At 34.6% G+C, this 20,956-nt stretch overlaps 4 protein-coding genes across 4 annotated transcripts; 3 read left to right on the plus strand and 1 right to left on the minus strand.

Annotated features, from left to right (window-relative positions):
• The first annotated feature begins 8,794 nt into the window (after window positions 1-8,794).
• LOC106666301 (zinc finger HIT domain-containing protein 2) lies at window positions 8,795-10,047 on the plus strand. Its single transcript, XM_014393385.2, has one exon. The coding sequence runs from the start codon at window positions 8,916-8,918 to the stop codon at window positions 9,996-9,998; it is 1,083 nt and encodes a 360-aa protein (XP_014248871.1). The 5' UTR covers window positions 8,795-8,915; the 3' UTR covers window positions 9,999-10,047.
• Window positions 10,048-11,150: 1,103 nt separating this feature from the next.
• On the plus strand, window positions 11,151-13,775 carry LOC106666423 (SET and MYND domain-containing protein 4-like). Its single transcript, XM_014393615.2, has 9 exons — window positions 11,151-11,518; window positions 11,585-11,726; window positions 11,801-11,970; window positions 12,030-12,255; window positions 12,360-12,573; window positions 12,651-12,816; window positions 12,872-13,076; window positions 13,135-13,471; window positions 13,526-13,775. Exons 1-9 carry the CDS (start codon window positions 11,218-11,220, stop codon window positions 13,718-13,720), a joined length of 1,956 nt encoding a protein of 651 aa, XP_014249101.1. The 5' UTR covers window positions 11,151-11,217; the 3' UTR covers window positions 13,721-13,775.
• Window positions 13,776-14,317: 542 nt separating this feature from the next.
• LOC106666409 (60 kDa heat shock protein, mitochondrial-like) lies at window positions 14,318-20,028 on the minus strand. Its single transcript, XM_014393598.2, has 12 exons — window positions 19,745-20,028; window positions 16,808-16,870; window positions 16,614-16,724; window positions 16,406-16,558; window positions 15,975-16,199; window positions 15,805-15,922; window positions 15,525-15,693; window positions 15,377-15,468; window positions 15,194-15,318; window positions 14,969-15,124; window positions 14,574-14,906; window positions 14,318-14,459 (listed from the first exon to the last, which is right to left on the minus strand). Exons 1-12 carry the CDS (start codon window positions 19,790-19,792, stop codon window positions 14,370-14,372), a joined length of 1,683 nt encoding a protein of 560 aa, XP_014249084.1. The 5' UTR covers window positions 19,793-20,028; the 3' UTR covers window positions 14,318-14,369.
• LOC106666411 lies at window positions 18,993-19,749 on the plus strand. Its single transcript, XM_014393599.2, has 3 exons — window positions 18,993-19,194; window positions 19,260-19,381; window positions 19,432-19,749. Exons 1-3 carry the CDS (start codon window positions 19,126-19,128, stop codon window positions 19,694-19,696), a joined length of 456 nt encoding a protein of 151 aa, XP_014249085.1. The 5' UTR covers window positions 18,993-19,125; the 3' UTR covers window positions 19,697-19,749.
• Window positions 20,029-20,956: the final 928 nt, after the last annotated feature.

A 20,956-nucleotide genomic window follows, 5' to 3' on the forward strand; every position in this document is an offset into this window, starting at 1 on the left:
TTTAAATGAAGATCAGGTAAAATTCAAATGAGAAAAGGAAACGGAATGGCTCTGTTGTTTAGTCTGACTATTCATTGTAAGTTTTTTGACTGGCGCGAGATAATCCTGCAGACATTCATTGAAGGCAGTGTAGGGTGAAAACTGCCTGGATAATGAAGATTGATAGTTTCAGAAGTTTTATATTTCAGCCTTATTTTATCAAATTCTGATTATTTTCCTTAAGTATTTTGCATATAAGCTCACTTGTCATTGTATATCCGCATGTTTTTCTCGCGCTAGTCTACCTTATAGTTTCTAATAAATGCAAATTAAAAATAGAATGGTGTTGGAATTAGAATTCTGAGTTGTTAACTGCAATAATAGTTCTTGTTTGACTAACACGAGAGAAACGTGCAGACATTTACTAGAAATGGCTGAATCCGATCTGCTGATCGTTAAAGTCTTAATTTGATAAATGTAGAGTTGTATTAACATTTTACTCTCAAAAATTATAAAACTATCTAAACAAATAATAATACATAATGATGAAAGATAGATGAAAAAATTAGCAGTTAGTTAACTTTTTCATAGGAATTCTTTGGTTTAACGTCTCAAACGTTTATACTCGTTGATGTTGATGATTGGTTTTGAATCATCAGTCAGTTTTGTAATAATAGGTCGTTTTGAGCTTGTGAAGTCCGTCGATCCGTTAAAACAATTGTAAGTGACAGTTAAGCCGTGCGGGCGCTGAAATTGTGCTGGGCCGGCCGGGGAGATTAATCATCCGTTTATAGGACGATGCAGTGAAATAATATTTTACAAGGCTACAGATCGACGGATGCGAGAGAACAAAAACAAAGAAAGAAAAAACCCCTATAAGTTTTGAAATATAAAGTCTGCATGAACGATTCGGAAGCTGCAGATTCTGCAACTCGTCCGGAACGAGGAAGGTCGCCCGATTCCGTTTTCCATGCTTCGGCCTCGACACAGAAACCTTTATCCACGGGGAGGCGCATAAATATTTTTTTTTATAAAAAAGGAAATTTATTTTACACAGAAGAAAAAATGCCCTTTTTGACACAACCTTTGTACAACGTGCTCATTATCAGCACTTTCGACTAACAACCGATCACCATTACAACACCACCTCAACTTCTTTGGCTGATTCTATTGTTACAAGAAACATCTCAACTTATTTGAAGTAAATTGTTACATGCACGTTATGCATTATGCCTTTTTTTTTATCCAGAAGTTAATTACGCAAACAATTTGAATTAATTGCTTCTTCAGTAGTAATAAAATAATTTTTATCGCTAAATTATGTGAAGTTAAAATAATTGTTGATAGTTAAAGGATCAATCATCCATAACGTACATCTATAACATTACATTAACATCTACTACATAGCATTTTATGATTGACCAGATTATTTTCCCTTCGTCTAATAAAACGTTAATTAAACACTAAAATTAAACTTTTTGTCAAAATGTATAAGGGGCATAAAAGGTCAAAAAGTAAATGGTCGTAAAAGATTTTAATTTTATTATCTTACTCTCGTAAAAAGAAATATTGCCGTTTATAATTCGGTTAAAAAATATTTCTTCTAGATTTCAAAAGTTTAATTGTTGAAAATATATCATCACTTCTTGTGATTTATCCAAATTGCTTAACTGCTACTCGGCCCTCTGACGCTAACAATCTATTAAAAAAAACATCATTAAAAGAAAGTGACAGCGCGGATCAGCAAAGAAGCTCTAACGTATCAAGCATCCGACTCCTAGAAGAAGGGTCATCCTCATCCGATTAAGGATAGGCCGTGCGAGGTTGACACGATCACTTACTTTTGGGCAAAGCCCTCGTATCTCTCCGGCATGTAAAGACCGGCTACTCGATGTGTCCCACTTAATTGAAGCGTGCCATTCCTTGGCTCCATATAGAGAACGTGTAGTAATGCGACTCGATATAAGAATCGTGCTTGAGAACGGCTTGGATCCCCTGTTCCGATCTGTAGAGGAAGCAGGACTGTTTTATTGTACTTTATAGATATTTCGTTTTGTGTTTCTTTGAGTATATTCGATCTTTAATGAGATCATCTTCAGGGCCTGGGATTTACATTGTTTAAATTCGAAACGTTGGCACGATAAAGAAAATGTTTTTTGAAACCTACATCATATCAGACCGCATCTCACGATTTCCGAATAATCATCGATTAAATGAATTTATGAGCGTGAATGTGCAATATTGCGTACCCCATCGACAATCAATTACAAGTTCACCACCATTCTAACCGTATTTACACAGGAAATTACATTCTACCACTGAGGTTTAAGTTTAGTTTATGACTATAAATTATTTGGATTTAGTATACAAATCCAACCAAATTCTTAGATTTATAAATCGATCAACTGCAAATTTTAACGACACTTATTCCATAATTTCCTATCTAAGGACCTAACGAGCTACCAAAACATTAGGCAGCACACAAAGACTAGCAAACCTATGTATCACAGAGGCAATGAAAGTAACCCCGTCAATAGAACTAGAAACACCTCCATTTGAAAATTTATACTGAGAAGCGAAGGAAAGCTCATTGAGGCTCCATAAACAATAAAAATGGGTGGGAACACTTCAGCCACACAAAAATAATCAATAAAACCAGACACCCATTTTCAGAAATGGGGACTGACTACATAATCCCGGAAACACTTTACAACATCCTATAAAGTCTCAACAGGCTTTAAAGGAGAAGAAGAATTTATAAGGAAATCGGATAACTGGTATGGTGTGCAGTTGGCTCCAAAACAAACGAAAGAACTGGATCAGGCGTTTTTTTGTAAAAGCTCAAAACATAAGCAAACTCATTAGGGCAGTACACCCCGGTCATTCAAGCGGAAATACAGTTATAAATACTTCTGCCATAGAAAATCATAAAAGAGGTTACACTAATACAAGGGTACACTACAACTACAAAGCAGACACACCAGAACCAATTCTTGGGATAACAAAAACAAACAAACAATCCTTCATCACAGAATGGATCCAATAAAATCAAAAAGAGAAGTGGATAAACTATAGGTGCTAGACACAGTAAACTTATGTTAAAACAATCCTAACCAAGAGGGCTAAACTCAGGAGTGATAGGACTATATGTCACTGGCATCTGAGAAAACAATATATAACATACATATATTCAATGTCAATTCATATCGTCTGGGAAGCAACTGCTCAATGGAGACATAAACTAGGATACAAACAAGCCCAGGGAAAGGAATTTTACCAACAACAGTCAAGACCTTGTGTGTACCACAATACAAAACACCAGAAGGATGCATGCTTTGGGAACAAAAATCCCTTCATATTATCTAATATTTCCATCATCATCATAAAGCTCTTGTACGATCGTTCTTGAATTCAGTAGTGTTATTTGGAGCCCACATTCGAATTTTTCAGATTTATTTGTTAGTTTTATACTAAGTTTTTCTGATTTCTGTGGCAGTCACAAACTCCACAGAACAGTAGATCCTAGATGTTGCTCTTCCTACTTTGTAACCAGGACGTAACCTCAAGTTTGTATTTTCTTATTTCTGGCGGGATTTAGGTTTGGCCGGTGTGGATGAAAAACGTGAAGTCCATCAATGCGGTTTCTGCAACAAAAACGACACTACAAGTGCGTATGTCCGAGGTGCAACATCTTGCACTGCTCTGTGTCTTGCTACAAAGCTAAGATGCATCTAGATTTCTCCGAGAACTTCTGTAAGGAGTCGATAGAAACTATGCTGAAAAGCTGCAAAGCAGCTTACTGAAGATTTGAAGATTGTCCAGTGGCGCAAAAATCGCCTATAGGGAGACTGGAGTATTTAGTGATAAGATCTTGAGTTGACTGGACTTGGAGTTGCAATGCATGACGCATACCTAAAACTTTGTCTAGACGTTATAAACCGCCCTGATATCCCATCTAAATTTCCATATTCTTCTTTGTTTAAAGCAGACAGCGTCAGACTTTCTCCAAAAAATCATATAACACCAATTGCCCGTTACATAAATAAATCGATTTTTAAGCAAAATATTTTTTTAACCTTTTTTCAACATAAAACTTTAATATTTCTTCCAATGCGATTTTTTTTTAAAAAATAAATATTTATAAATATATTTTGCACCGTACGAGTTGTCGAAATGGTGAATCTGCTTGAAAATTAACAAATGATCGTTGTTGAAATATAACAATAAATATATTTCATTAGGTTTTTATGTGGTTATTGCTTTTGTAGCATTACGCTAGTCAAAAATCATAAATATCTAGGGAATTCACTTCTATATGAAATAAAGCAATTCTAAAGGCAAATTGACAAGTGGTAAATAAAGATAATCCACTGATGGCTTTTAGAGACGCAAAGAATATATTAACAGGCGCTTACAACTTCGCGTTGCGACATCGCTTGAGGCAGAGGAGGACCTTATATGGACTTAATACTGACCCATTTTGACTTTCACTCGGTTCGCCTTTTAAGCCAATGACATCAATAACAGGCTTCGGACGCAGTCACGGACGGACTTCGAGGCTGACTTGTCATCGTCCTGATCGAATTCGATGAGTGCCCTGATGGTGCAGGCTTCCGAAATCTAATCACGAACCGAGAAAATGATATAGAGATCGTGCCATTTTCACCGATGTTGTCCTTCCAAAACGTTTAACAAATGTTTTTCAAGTATTTTCGATATAACTAGGCTTTATGACTGTCTGAAAGGACAGCACGTGCATCTGGTTAAACTGTTGTAGATTACAAAGAACAGCTTCTATAGCTTTTCTTATGTAAAATGGAAGGTCATAACAGTCTTTAACTTATAAGAATAAATCTTGCTGATACGTCGAAAAGCCAGGATTTAAAATATTGAAAAAAAAATTCTCTCAATCCTCTGCGTTTTCTTGCTTCGACGAGAATTTTGAATTTATACTGCTGAAATCTGCACACATGTACGGAGTTGAACCTATCAATTCTCGCAGTTAATTTACAGTAAATTACCGGCAAGCTTCGAAAATCAACTCGGGTGTTGGCAGCCTGGGGTAGACTTAAGTCTTATCCGTCCAGCCACCGAGGTTTGGCAACAGGTGCTGTCAACAGCTAGGTCCATCAGCATGAAGTTCTTAGATCCAAACTCATTCATATGCTTACTAATTTTTACATACATTCTTATAAATTTACATAACTTTTACTCAATTAAGGTAGTGCAGTACTTGATATATCACCCTTTACCTATTATATAATAACTAGCCTAATTGAGGGTCTATATGGTACTCAATATTTCGCTATCAACCCTCTTACACTACACATTCTTTCTCAACACACGTTAGGTACAAAACTATCAATACTATATATAATAGAACAACCCTTTTTCATCCAAAAATGGGGGGGACCCAAAGAATCGCTGCCGTGCTTATTGGGAGGCATTCCTACTCGCTCCCAATATGGAGAAAAGGAATGCAGTTAATTATGTGGAACATATTGAACTTGCATACGTGAGGCATACAGGCCTTGATCCCCACAGTGTCAGTGTGTCAACCGCTTATGGCCAATTCTAAATCGGTTTGGGTGATCAATCTGCGGTCTAGATTCTCCGGGGCCACCTATCACCAGTGGTTCTCTTGACGCATAAGAGCTCCTTGTATGACCCAGTCCACTCACGCTGCCACCTTTTCTTTACTTATTTTCATAGTCAAGGAAAACATATTGCATTTGATTTGAAATCTATAAAATAGTATACAATAAATTAAGCCACATGTTAAAAATATGCTTGGATAGTTTTTTATTGTAAAAAAATCACTGTTCTCACACAATAAACCATCTTTTAAAACGATCTCTCTTGCTGGGATTGTTTGCATTCTCCAAACTACGGTCACGGTAGCTTCCAGCGATGCTGATCAAACAGCATTCTATTGAGATTACAATGAGTAGAAGAACTATCACGAAGAAAACGTATTTGGTCGAAAGATAGCCGAACGAGGCGAATACGGTGTAGAAGATAGACACGAGTATAGCGAAAATATTGCAGACTGTGATGCATATTATGCAAATCGTGATGTACAAAGAAGACTTCGAGTATATCCCGAGGAGCAGGCCGAGGTTCGAGGCAGTCATGACTGCGAAGACGGCAAAGACGACCGCGTTGGCCCAGCGGGCGTTCGCGATAGCGTGGCTCAAATACGTATGCTTGTTTAAGGTGAGTTTAACTGAGTAGGTAGGTGAGCCGTATATTATGATGATGAGGTGCTGAATGCCGAATCCTGCCGCTATAAGAAGAGCGAACCAGGCTATCACCTTTGTCCCGTTCTCAAAGGAGCATACCTTGTCAATATTCGCACATGGTTTATACATTTTAGAACTTTTACAATATTTTAAATCATGTGGTACCGCGATACTCTCAGACGTTTGAAAATTATTTAAGTAAATCACAATGTTTTTACCAAAAGCAACCGTAGAGAACGAGAATGGTAAAAAGTATGGAAAAAGAGTAGCAGTCACGTTGTTAACACAAAAAATTAATCTCAGCAATCTATGCCAATAAATATTTTGAAAAATAACTTGATTTTTTCCTCAAAATTAAGAACACAAACTTATTTGTTTGTGCTAGGGATTTGTGATTTGTGCTAGGGACTTCTTATTTCTTTGTCTCAAATAGTGTACAAATTATTTATCAATAAATCAGAAATTAAACATATCCGTTATTATTATTTAATTAGTTCAGCAATTAGTTAATTGATTCATAGCTGCCAATGGGTTTTCTTATTACTAATTAAAAAAACTTTTGTTAAAAATAGAGCTTAATGTACCCTAAAATGTTATGGATCAAATCCAAAATATAACTGCATTAAATCGTCAAATTTACTTGACCTCTCATTTTTGTACAATTCCAAAATTGTCCATTCTATAAATGGATTTATCATCCCTAACATCACAAAATTCACGCTAATTGGGACACAAAACTTTTTAACAAAAAACATTTGTAAAAATTTGTAGCTATTAAGATGATGTTTCATGCCTTTCATCCCCTTGTATCCTGGCACCCACATCAGAGTTGCTAGATTTTGTTTTCCCAAGAACTGTAGATGTGCTATGACTAGCTTTGAATTGAAGGTGCAACAGTTTAGTATTATAATTAACTATTTTGTTAAATATTTTAGTAGTAATCTAATCTCAATATGGTCTGGATGAAAAATGAATTAAGTTGTTATCTTACAAACTTTCGACCTATTTTAAGGTCATCATCAGGGTTACAATACTCTAGGTGTTACACTCCTTGGCAATATGATGATTTATGTTAGAAGTTCATAAATATATTTATTTATTTTTACTTTCTAATTTTAAAATTATTTATTAGGCATTTATAAAATAACTTAATTATTAAATACATAATTATTTGGAGATCGTGTCATACCAGACCACACCTCATGATCTCCGAATAATCATTAACTAACGGTCACTAAACACTATACAGTTAAATACATAAGTAAAATGGGTATATATTGTGGTATCACATTTGTGTAATTTAATTTGTCAAACAATGTCTTTAAAAAAAGAAAAATAATAATAATAATACATACATAAATGTAATACATCTTTCAAAAGAAAACATTTTAAAAATAACACAGGAACCAACATACATTTTTATTAGTTACTCATTAAAAATATAAGAAATTGGCAGAACTATTTTGGTGAAGCTTAAGCACAGTGATTATGCCCAGATTTTTTGAAATATTTATTTATTTATTGTTACATGAATAATACAGTGTAAATTCGAATAAACATTCAATATATTATGAAACAAACAATACAATTACAAGTGTATAAAATTTCCAAATAAAAACCTTGCAGATATGTAGCGATTTTCTTAGGTATGGTACCCAAATTTCACATTAACTTATACTAAACAAATTTTAAAAAAAAGTTAAGAATTTTTTATTGAAGGCGGCTGTCAAGATTTGGTTTGAAATACATAGTGATCTTGAGTCGACAACATTTGAAGGCAGATTATTCCAATTTTCTGTGTTTGGGATAAGTGTTGATCCAATTCATTTCTGAGAGCGCTTTTTTTGAAGTTTCATGCTAAGACCACGAGTTTTTGAGGATGTAGTGGGAAAATTTGAGGCAAAGAGTCATATTTATTTGTAAGAATTTTGATAAGATCTTGACTTTCTCTGCAATCTTGAAGGGTTGTTAAATTTAGACTACAAGTTGGTCGATGTAGCTGTTGGCTTTAATTTTGTTGTAGGTTTTGGTACAGACCTACAAAGACCTACTTGTAAAAAAGGATTGAACTTTTTCTACAAGTGTAATGTTTTTTTTTTTTTTTTAAATAGGGCTCCTATCATTTTGCAAACCCTATGGGTTGAACATAGGTAACACTTTTTTTAAAAAGTATTTCAGGAAAAGTTGATGGAAACGTGTATTTAACTTGGTACGCTTCCTTTTTAGACGATGTCCTGGAGATGTTTTGTGTGCACATGCAAAAATGAAATCCTTAAACACTGAGAAATATTTCAGTCTTTTTCTAAATTTAGACAGCTTAAAATATGCCCTTCAATGTCAAAAGTAAAAAAATAAATAAAATAAAATAAATAAATCAGTCAGAGGATTTACTGGCTTCATCTTTATTCTAATTGCAAATAACAGGCAAAGTTCTTGCAGAATAAAAACCTTTTGATAATAAATACAACAAATACAGCAATTTTCTATGATTTATTATATAATTTTTCAGGTTTATTAGTTAATTTCATACTAAGGTTTTCTGATTTCTGTGGCAGTCAGTACAAACGCCACAGAACAGTAGATCTAGATGTTGCTCTTTGTACTTGGTACTTTGTAACCGGGACGTAACCTCAAGTTCTCAAGTTTGTACGTACTTACTTATGACTAGTTGTTCGCACATCATTTTAAGCCGGAATGGAGATGCAATTGGATTTGGCCGGTATGGATGAAAAACGTGAAGTCCAGCAATGCGGTATCTGCAACAAAAACGACTACAAGTACGTATGTCCGAGGTGCAACATTTTGTACTGCTCTGTGCCTTGCTACAAAGCTCAGATGCATCTAGACTGCTCCGAGAGCTTCTATAAGGAGTCGATAGAAGCTATGCTGAAAGCAGAAGGCAAGAATTCTGAGTCGCGCAGGAAGATGGAAGAGATCTTGCGCAGAGTTAACGAACAGGAGTATGACACAGATGACAGTGATGACATTGAGGATATGTCATCCAGACTTGAAGGCGTCAATCTTGACGATGCCCAGTCCATTTGGGAAAAGTTGACCGATGAAGAAAGAAAAGAGTTCATGGAGTTGGTCAGGACCGGCGACGCCACTGCTCTCATCCCAGAATGGGAACCTTGGTGGTCTGAAAAGCACCCCATCCCCAAAGTGCGAGACTTAGAAGATGTATCACACAACAATTATAAAAACAATTGTCCTAAATTGAGGAACGTACCTAATCTGTCTCTAGTCACTAAAGTCGAACCGTCACCTTTAGTTTATTTCAACTTGGTCAACACGATCGCCGGTTATACATTGATGATGCGTTATTATAACGGAAGTTTTGAGAATTTAACACTCGAAGCTGTCACAGTTTTTGTCAATGTTACAAAAAACTTTTCTGGTGAGAGTTACCAATCTGTCGAACTCGCTTTCGCTTCGGTCAGCGAGGCTGCCAACGTCTGCCCGTGGATTGAAATAGGACACGAGAACATATCCCAAATGAAATCGGACACGTTTAAAATACTGGAAGGGCCCAATGAAGAAGAGGCGGATTTCTACGTGAGGGCTGCCCTTTCTGATATGCACAGTATACTTCTCTCGGCGAAGAAGCAAAAGCCAAACAAGTCCCGACCGATGAGCAAGTTCTCCCAGTACTTCCCCGAGCCGACTGACAACGTAATTAACTTCGTGAACAAAGAGGTTTTGGCAAAGTGCATCAAGAAAATTGAATATTACGAATCATGGACTTTGGAAAGATATATGACTTATAACACAAGTTAACATTCATCACTTTGATATATAAACAAATTGTACATATTGTAATATATTGTTTTAAAAGATTTGTTGTGAATTATAATTTAATAAAAGTTTTTGAAAATAATTTTATTGTACATCTTATTTGACCTGCAAAAAGAATTATAAACATTTTCATCACGATTTAAACTTGTTTTTTCTTTTTTTTTTCTTTCGATGGAATAGAAGAATAAAGGATTTCTATGTAGTAGTAAAGTGATTTCCTTCTTTTGACATGATGATCATTATGTAACAATATATTATAATGTAAATTTTTTTCTAAAAAAGGAAGCCTGATTTTATTACTTATGAATGTACAGTGGATTCTCGTTATCTATGGGGGATATGTAACGCACATAACGTGAACCACAGATATAGGAAACACCTTTCAGATTTCAAAGAATTTTCAGATTTTTTCAAATCTGAACGTTAACAGTAACACAGTTAATTCCATTTAGGAAAACAATATATACATAGGTACATACATCAACCTATACATAACATCGAAACAATTGAGAAAAAATTATTAGGCCTAAAAAGCTGAAGTAGGTGGAGACAAGTGAAAATACGGATACATAATGAGAATCTACTGTATATGTATATATATTTTTTAGTTGGACTCCCAACGTGATCTGTATATGTAGACATACTTGAGTTTATTAACATTGCAAAAGCCAAATAATTGAGTTTTTAAATTTTTTTTTTCAATATTATTATAAGTTAACACTAAGTTGTTGAATATAGTCAATCAATTTTATCACAATCAATCAAATTTTATTTACCTGGGGTCTTAACTTTTTTCATTTGTTTAATGATTTTTTGATTTTTAAAATTTAGTACATAATTGTTATTTATATAATTTTCGAAATGTCATCTAACAAAAGTGGCAATCTTATAAAGTATTAATACATAAATATTTAGAAAATATATGAATGATAGTAATTTTATTAAATGAAAATTATATACTAATAATTCAAAAAATTAAAAATTTGAACTGATGTATAAATTTGTGTCTGTATTAAACTTTTTTATTTTATATAATAAACATTTATCATAATGAATAAATATAAAACAAAATAATTTGTATAATTAACAAGGAAATAGAAAAGGACATGTGGTTTATGTATCTATAAATACCGAGATCTAATTTTAACTTTGAGCATGGCATGAGGCCCTCCACTGGCCGGATTCGGAAGATCACATTGAGATGAAGGACATTGTGGGAAAAGAGTCAGGCTTCTTCAAGGAGCTTTACAAACAGTTCAGAAACAAGATCACGCCAGAGGAGTTCAAGCTGTTCTCCGGCTTGAAGACCGATTGTCAGAGGATCGCCTTCGTCAGAGAGAGGAACACGCTTCAATTCCCGATCCGGAGTGAAAACGATGCCAAGTCGCAGAAAGAATCTCTAGCACTGAAAGACTTGGGCAACAAGGCTTTTCAAAAAGGTGACAACAAAAAAGCCCTAGAACTCTACACCGAGAGTATCCTCAAGTTCCCAGAAAATGGTGGTAAATGTAAAAGAAATTTTGTTTTATATAAATTAAGATAATTATCATTTTTTCTTTTTTATAAAGACAAAAGAGAGTTGGCGATAATCCGTGCAAACAGATCTGCCGCACTTTACCATTTGGAGTATTATCAACTTGCCATTAAAGACATCGACATCGCATCCTCATTAAATTATCCGAAAGAGTTGCTTTTTAAAATAAAAGACAGGTAATTCTCAATACAATCTGAACTTAGGAATAGATTGATTTTTCAACAATAATAAAAGTGTACTTGATTTTAAGAAAAGCATTATGCCTATTGGCCTTAAAACAACACAAATCTGGTTTGTCAGCCCTACGAGAAACGATTGTGGCACTCGATGATGCCAAGCTGCCATCGGAGAAGAAGATGAAAAAGCAGAAAGATATAGAAATAATGACAGCACTGATGCTCAAGAATAAACTTGTTGATGGTAATTGATGCAATTCGATTGCCGAGTTATCAATTTTTAAAAAATGGAATACCCTGCAGAACCAACAGTCAAGAGTAAAAGACACAGCAAAATGCCTGACAAGAGGAACCAGGTTTACAAAGCTGCTGCGGAATCGGTGACGATGCAGTACAACGACGTGATGGGGCGGTTTGCGGTTGCAGAACAGGAGATCGATGTAGGCGATGTGATCTTAAGAGAAAGAGCTCACTGCTCTGTACTTTTGTATGAAAACTCAAAAACCCACTGCTTCAACTGTTTTACCAGGTTAAACAAATTATATTTTTAATTTTAGCATTGTCTCAGATTAAATGTAATTTTTTTTTTTAAATATAGAATTCAGTCATAAATACTAAAAGTAAATTTTATAGGGTCAAAGGCGGAGAACCGTGTCCTGGATGTGCAAATGTGAGATTCTGCAGCGACCAGTGCAGTAAAGTTGCAATGAAAACACATCATGGTGTCGAGTGTAAAATTTTAAAAACTCTGTGGGAGTCAGGAGCATCCGTCACTTGTTTTATGGCTTTAAGGATCATATCTCAGCATCCCATACAGTATTTCCTTTCTCTAAAAACAGATCTAAAGGTAAAAATAAATTTTAGCATAATAAATTGTTCATCGTTAGAAAAATTGGTTTAAAATTCACTTTCTATATTTTCAAGGGTGATCTTGGAGTTTGGCTCGACAAAGAATATTGTGGCATGAACTACTTGACCGTTTATCAATTGGTCACGCATGAAAACAGAAGGACGAGTGAAGATTTACTTCACAGATCGTTCATGGCGTTATTTTTGTTGTCTTCGTTGATAGCAGCTGGTTATTTTGAAGGTGTTAACATAACGATTTCTTCATGATTTGAAAATATTAAAGAAAAATCTTTCAGGTCTGACAGAGTCCGATCGTCCAGACGCTGAAAACATGATTGGTTTTTTATTGCTCCGACATATACAGTTGCTTCAATTCAATGCTCATGAAATTTCCGAGCTGGTCGGAAAGAATGAAAAGAATTGTAGGAGTATATTTCTCGGAGCTGGTTTATATCCTACACTAGCTTTATTTAATCATTCTTGCGAACCTTCAATAATCAGGTATTTTATAATTATAAACTCACTGATTTTTTAAAATTACTATTATAAAGTAATTTAGGTATTTTGAGGGAACGACAGTTGTTGTGAGGGCCATTAAAAAAATTAAACCGGGTGAAATGATTGCTGAGAACTATGGTCCGATTTTTACCCAGATGCCAAAGAAGGAGCGTCAATTAACTCTAAGAAACCAGTACTGGTTCGACTGTGTCTGTGAGCCTTGCGAAAGGAACTGGCCTTTGCTTGACCACATGGACCCTTCAATACTGCGTTTCCACTGCGAGACGAAAAGCTGCGACAACGTAGTGATCGTCCCCGTGAATAGCATGAATTTTCTAATACAATGCAACAAATGCGGGCAGCAAGTCAACATTCTCAAAGGCCTCAAAGTTTTACAAGTAAGTATAAGAATAAAAATAAAAGGAGTATGAACGTTCAATAATTTTTTTTAGGATTCAGAGAGCTGCTTTAAAGTAGCGGAAAGTTTTTCAATGGAAGGATCTATAGAAAAAGCAATGGCAAAATTTATCGAACTGAACAAAATGCTCTCAGAGGTCCTCGTCCCACCTTTTAAGGATTATTACGTTTGCCAGCAAAGTCTGAAATACTGCTTTATGTGTTTGGGGAACAGAACAGAGGAGCTGTGATATAATAAATTGCTTTATAGTCCCATATTTGAAATAAAATTGTTATGAGTCATAATTGCTTTGTTGCATTTATTCTTTAAAATAAAACAAGAAGAAATCTGAAGACTAATGGAAAGACAACTTCTCTGATTTGCAATACAAGTAAAATTGATCGTTTATCAACATATCCATGCTATTGGAGGTAGCAGAAGGATCACAAGACAACAATCGGTGGTATATAAACCCAACATCTCCATAAAATGGCAGATATAACCAAACACAATGCTCTGAACCAAACAATATTAATTATTGGTACAACCCAACACCCTGTACAATTAATTAGTGCCATCACCAAAATGGTCACTACATGAAATTCGAGTATAGTATGGGACAGTCACAGGAGGACAAGACCATAAACATTACCCAATTTTAAGGTTTGTTGCTTTGGAATTATTTCTTTTTAATTTTTTCATCTGTAATCTTTTTCTTAAAGCTAATATTTTTTCACTTTAACTGTTTCTTAAAGTAAAACAATTTTATAAAAATTAAACATACTTGAATTTAGGAGAGCAAATGAAGATTTGAAAGAAATGAATAATTTTTCATCAATTTTACTACTTAAAAAATTATTTTCAGCCTTTATTAAGTTTTTATTTTTTAATTATTAAGATTAGTTTTTCTGTTCGGATTGCTTTGCTAGAAATTCATTGGTAAGACTCTTTGTAACATCAGCAGCAAACGCAAGACCAGAAGTTAGAACCTATTTAAAACAAAGTACAATAGTTAATATAATAGATCATAAAATTAACTCATTTAACTTTAATAATAATTTTAAAAAATCATCATATTTTAGATTGAAAAATTATGTACAAACCCTAGTCGGATCCAATATACCCTCGTGAAACATATTGACAAATCTTTTGGTACACATATCAAAGCCTACATCTGCACTCAGCTCGTACACCCTGAAGGCCAGTTCAGTCGGGTTGAGGCCGGCGTTTTTCGCGATCACCATGCAAGGGACCCACAACGACCTGCTTACGATATCCAGCCCTTTGTGAAAATCGTCTGTGATCCTGGTGAACTGCGGGAAGCCGAGGCACTTTACGAGGGCACAGCCGCCACCCGGTACTGCTCCTTCTTCCAAGGCCGCCCTGAGAGAACTGATCGCTTTTCTGGCAATCTTGCACCTTTCTTTTATTTCCTCCTTTGAACAATGGGTTAAAGTGGTAAGAATTTAAATTAATTAAATCATGAGGAGACATTTACTTCATTTTTCCCTCCGACTTTAACTACCGCCATCCTCTGCACAAATCTTGCCAGACGTTCTCTTAAATACTCTTTTTCTTGCGGATTTTCCTCAAGCATTATTTTAGACTTCAAGTCTCTGATCTTCCTCCTAATTCTGCCATTATTTGTTCTAACCTTTAAGATGTTTTTTATTAAAAAGTTGATATTTTTTATAGCATTATCTTTAGATGGATATAAGATTACTGAAGCTTTGCTTGTAATAATGGTCCGGTTTTTTGTTATATCAGCACTCCAAGCTAGGCCGAAATGCTGCTTCGGCCTGATTTCTTCTAGCATTTTTAATGACTGGTCACTAAACACTGTTGCTTCTACGTGGGAAAAATATATATACTAAAAAAAATTATCACACCGCCAAAATGCACTTACCACAGGAGATTGCCACATCAAGTAACAACCTTTTTCCAAATTCGTCCAAATCAGGGGTCTTGACAGCACAAATACGCATCTTATCTTGTTGCCTGAAAACAAGAAAGTGCAATGAATTTTTTAAGGATTTTTTTAAAAATGAAAATACCTGCATTTTATGAGTGTCTGCAATGCCTCGTCGTCAAAACCTTTAGCAAGAATCAGGAGAGGATATCGTTCTTTTGTGGCAGCAGTCACAGCTGGCAGAATGCATTTTTTTGTCGATAAAACATCTTCACTTAACAGCACGTAAATTTCATGATACAAAACTTTATTTCCTAAAAATTAATTTATTTATTTTGACAATCATTAATATATATTAAAACAATTAAAAGGATAGTACAATAAAATTTGTTTTTATTAGAATATTAAAATTATTAGTTAATTACCATCATTATTAAACACTGGTGAGACATATCCACTGTCAATTTTAATTCCTTTGATTTTCTCTAGGTGGTCAAAGCCTGTTTTGCTCTCCTCCACCTCGATCCATCCGTCCCGCCCGACCTGAAGGCAGATAATACAAAACACAATTCTTTTAAACTTTCAACACACTTACTTCAACAAAAGCATCTGTCACTGCTTCTGCAAGCGGGATGTCCCCGTTGGTGACAGTCTTGGTGATCTGATCCAACTCGTTCGGCACGACGATCGGGGACGATACTTCGTTCAAGTACTTGCAGGCAATTTCAACCCCGTAGCTGATGCCCTTCTTGAGCGCCTTTGGGTCGCTACCTTCTTCTAGCGATTTGATCACAAGACTGGTCATCGCAGCGGCAAGAATCTTTAAAAAAAATTGTATTACAGGTTTTATTCAGAACAAAAGAAAATATCAATTATTTTAAGTTTAAAGAAATTCATACCATTTTCTGGTATAGAAATTAAAATATAAAAATATGGCATTTACATTCTTAATACTAATTTTTTTAATTAATAATTTTACATTTTTATGCTAAACAACTGCGTGAATTTGCAAGAAAAATTAATTACAGTTGCAGTATAAGACCCGTCACCATCATAAGCGCTTGTTGTTTTAATTGCTTTCTGTACAAGATGCATCCTGAGATTGTTCGTGTAAGACTGTGTCAAATCCTCTTTCCTTTGGATCGCTTCAAACTCGTCACTTTTGGTCCGTTGGTTGACCTGAAAAAGTCAATCGTAAAAACAAGAAATCGCAATTTCACCGGGCTAAACAAACTTTAAACCCCAGGGCGTTGCCAACAGCTCTGAAAACCGTTTCGATTTTTTCCGTCTGCTCAGTCGGCCTCGACATTTCATATTTGCCAAGGAGTGATACATAAGGGCTTTTCTGAAAAACAGGCAAACTTGATTTTATTTTTAGTTTAAAAGTTTCAAGATTTAAAAATTATCAGGATTTTAACATGAGCTTACATATTTCTGTGGTAGATCTAAAACTCTTGGTTTATATATTTGAGTACTCACTGTATTAAATTTCTGAAATGGATATTAAACATATATTAATTAATATTATTGTAGAGCCCTGAAGAAAACCCAATAAATTATCAAAAGCTTGGCAAATTACAATTGTTTATAAAATAGACCACAACCCTCATCAATACATCAATTATTGAAATAAAATTATAATTAATTAATTGAATAAGGCCGGGATGTTTGAATTTCCTAACTTAATCACCATGATCCGGCCCTCTGACCCTAAAAGTGTAATAAAGAACAGGATTAACATAAGTGGCATTGTTAATGGGCCGGATTGGCAGAAAAGCTTTCACATATCAAGAGCACTGTCCATAGGTGGCCCTTGAGAACCTGATTCGTAGAAGAGGGATGATCCTTACCTGATTAAGAATAGGCCATGTGAGGCTGACACATGAACTTTACATTTGGGCCAAAGCCCACATATATGTTCACATGTTGCTCAATATAACAAACTTAACCCAATATGAAAATTGTGTTTGAGCATGGCAGTGAATACTTGACAATCATTAAAAATATGTACATATTCAACATAACCATCCCCCACCAACCCTAACCATCCCTAAACATAAACACAAATAAAATATTTTAAGTATTGTGTCATAATACACAATATAAAAATATAAAATAAGTACGAAGGAATTGAAGAAATTTAAACAACAGAAATATATAAACAAATATAAAGGAAATGAAAAGGAATGATAAAAATTTAATTAAACAAATTAAATAACAGAAATGTATAAACAAATATACAGGAAGTGAAAAAGAATGATAACAATTTAATGAAAACAACAGATCACATAAACAAAATATATAAACAAAATCAACGTAATTGACATGAAGAATATTTTTTAAGAAATGCTTAAATTGACTTGAGAAAAGTTAAAAAGTGCTACAATGTAAAGGAAGTTTATTACTTGTTTCCATAAATCAAGGAATTGGACTAAATTTTAAATAATTTGTATTATAATTAGAAATGTGGAGTATTTATTGATCATTAATTAATGATTATTTAGAGATCGTGAGATGTGGTCTGGTGTGACGTAGGTTTAGAATCTTGCCAATATTTTGATCTTTATTGAGATCATCTTCAGGACCTGAGATTTATTAACAATGTTTAAATTATACAAATACATGTACGATGTGAATATGAATATGAATGATAAATATGAATATGAAATTTTAGGTTTAATCAAAGTATTTGTACTCATCAAAGTGTGTGTTTTCTGTGTAGATTTGTCGCTGTTGTATGTTGAGATTAATATCTCACCAACAAAACACCTCAGAAAACACTACTTTGAATGAGTACAAATACTCTGATTAAACCTCAAATTTCTATATTGGGTACATTGTTCTATAAATTCATTGTATTCATTCAATAAAGATCGAAACGTTCGCACAAAAAAGAAAATATTTGTCTAAACCTATAACACACCAGACTGCATCTCACGATCTCTAAATAATCATTATAATTAGATTTTGAAAATAATATTTTGATATATAAAATAATTATGTCTGGTATTACACTGTGGAACATGGAAATTAAGCAATTGATTAATTGTGGACAGTCGATCATATTGAAAAGTTTATAAGAAAATAGCAGGTGCTTATTTTGTTGTCTTATGTTTAGCGGTTGCAATTTTTCAGATTCCATAATAAGTTCGTATGGTGTATCCAAGTATGTACTAATAATTTTAAACCAGAGAGTGTGAATAATTTGTCGCTGTACATTTTCTATCAAATAATTAGTATTTCTGTGTCGTTTCTGCATCCTTAAATTTTTTTTGTAGTTTTATGTAATGTAATTGTTTAAATATTAACAAATTAAACATTTAAATGGAATTTTCAAGCAAACAAGGGTTGATGGCACTTATTCACATGTGAATTTGCCCTAAATAAATATATATATATTATACACTTCATATATTTTTTGAGCTTGTGTTGTACTGCTTGTATGAGTAACCTAAAACCTAAACCTAAACCTAAAACCTAAAAAAATAATAGGTTTTTATTCAATAAAATTCTTTAAAAAAGCCAGTAAACAGAGGGCGACTGCTTTGTGACAAATCCTTAATGAAAAATTCGCTAGGTAGCGAGTGGCATCGTTGAGTAGAATGCTCAATGAGAAGGCTATAACCATTCATGAATTGCAACATACCACATAGTGAGAAGTGACAACTGAGAAGTATCTGTGCATCTTCTTAGATGACAGATGAAGCCCACGTGCTTAGCCCACAAATTTAAAATTGCCAGTCAACATGGAAAAAGACGAAGAATTAGAAATAAGCGTTAAAAACTGGGAAAAGGTCACGGAACCGATCAAACAAGTAAACAGTCGAGGTTTATCATTTGGATTTTGTATTAATTTCGTTTATTCATTCATTAATTTCAGGACGGTTTCAGAGAAGGATTTGAGTCGGGTAGATTGAATTCGTTCCAGAGCGGATTCGATATTGGGTATAGCGCAGGGTTCAAAGCCGGGTTCACACTCGCTTATTACAATGCCGCACTCAGGTAGTCAACAATCGACAAAAAAAATTCACATTTTAATTGTTTCATTTTAGGGTTGTAGACGAAGTGCGAGGTAAGATGGAGAGCGCCTCTCTTGGACTGGAAGGCCGAGTTTTCGAAAAGGCCGAACGTGGTGCCTGCGCTCTCTGCCCCAAAGTGAACCGTCGCCTGACCAAAGCCGACATGGCAAACGCCGTCCCCTTAGAGGATTCGACCATAGACGATTTAGTAGAAAAGCAAAAGCTGGAAACTCGCAATGTGATGACCGAAAAAGAAAAAGAAATAAAGTGGCTAGACTCATTCTTGCCAAGCTCGTGATATATATATTTTTATTTTAAACGAAATAAAATAAATTGTTTAACTTACCCGTATATTTCTGATTTTTTGGAAAGCGAGCTTACGCTTAGAAAACATGATTATCCTATTATTGGGACAAAGGAATCACCATATGATGATGCAACCTCTAAATTTTTATAGAGGTTTTAACATTTATTTTGGGCAATATATCAAAGTCAGCTGGATTAATAATAACACAATTTACCACTTTATTAAGTCTATATTGACAATTCACAGGAAAATTAAAGGATAGAAATGTTTCTAAATTAAACATAGTTATTAACATAAGAAAAACAGTAATGATTAATTTTTAAAAATATGAGTTGTTTCTTTATTCCTTATTGACTACCTGTCATTGATTGTATATTATAATTAAAATTCCTTTATGAGTTCCTTAAAATCAAAAGTGCAACCTTCGCTTACACGGATGGGTGCAAGAGCACAGAAGGGGTTGATGCCGCATTCTTGTTAGGTGGTAGGAAATAGATCCTTTGTAATGATTCTCTTTTGGCAGTGCGTGCTTTAAAAGTTATTTAAACCCACATGTACATGAAATTCATTCTGCCATAAAGACTTTTACTGCAAAAATTTACAAGTCACTGTCATGTTGATTCCAGGACACTGCGGGATATCTAGAAACGTTGAGGCAGACAAAGCGGCAAAAAGTGCACAGAGGGGTCATAAATTAAGTGGTGCTGCAAAAAGACTTACGTATGTGAAGGCCAAAACAAAATTAAAATGGCAACTAGAAAGGCTTAATATTGGAAAAAACAAGCTAAGAACCGTTAAAGCGGACATTGGACTATGGACCACCTCAGCTAGACTATCAAGAAAAGAAGAATGTGTACTTGCGAGACTCAAGATAGGGCACACGTGATTCACACATGGGTATTTGATGGCACGCGGACCTCTGCCTATCTGCTTGACATGTGGAGTTTTAACCACAGTCAAGCACATACTGTTAGAATGTAAGAAATATAGAAGAGCATGCATGAGCAGTGGGCTGCCCGCTTCTCTTCCCGAATGGTTAAATGACAGGGAAACAATGATATCAAGATTGTTTGAATTTTTAAGGGAAACAGAATTGATTGGTAAAATCTGATTTAAGTGATGAAATTTCTGTGGTAGGGCGGCTGGTGCTCGAGTGTGATGAGGGGGGACTTCTGGGCAACATTGCAAGCCCCAGACCTGGGGCGATGTGGATGTAACAAAAAAAAAAAAAGTCCTTTATGAGAAATTCCC

This window comes from Cimex lectularius, unplaced genomic scaffold, assembly GCF_000648675.2.
Source record: "Cimex lectularius strain Harlan isolate CLEC.00 unplaced genomic scaffold, Clec_2.1 scaffold124, whole genome shotgun sequence".
Classification (NCBI taxonomy): Eukaryota; Metazoa; Arthropoda; class Insecta; order Hemiptera; family Cimicidae; genus Cimex; species Cimex lectularius.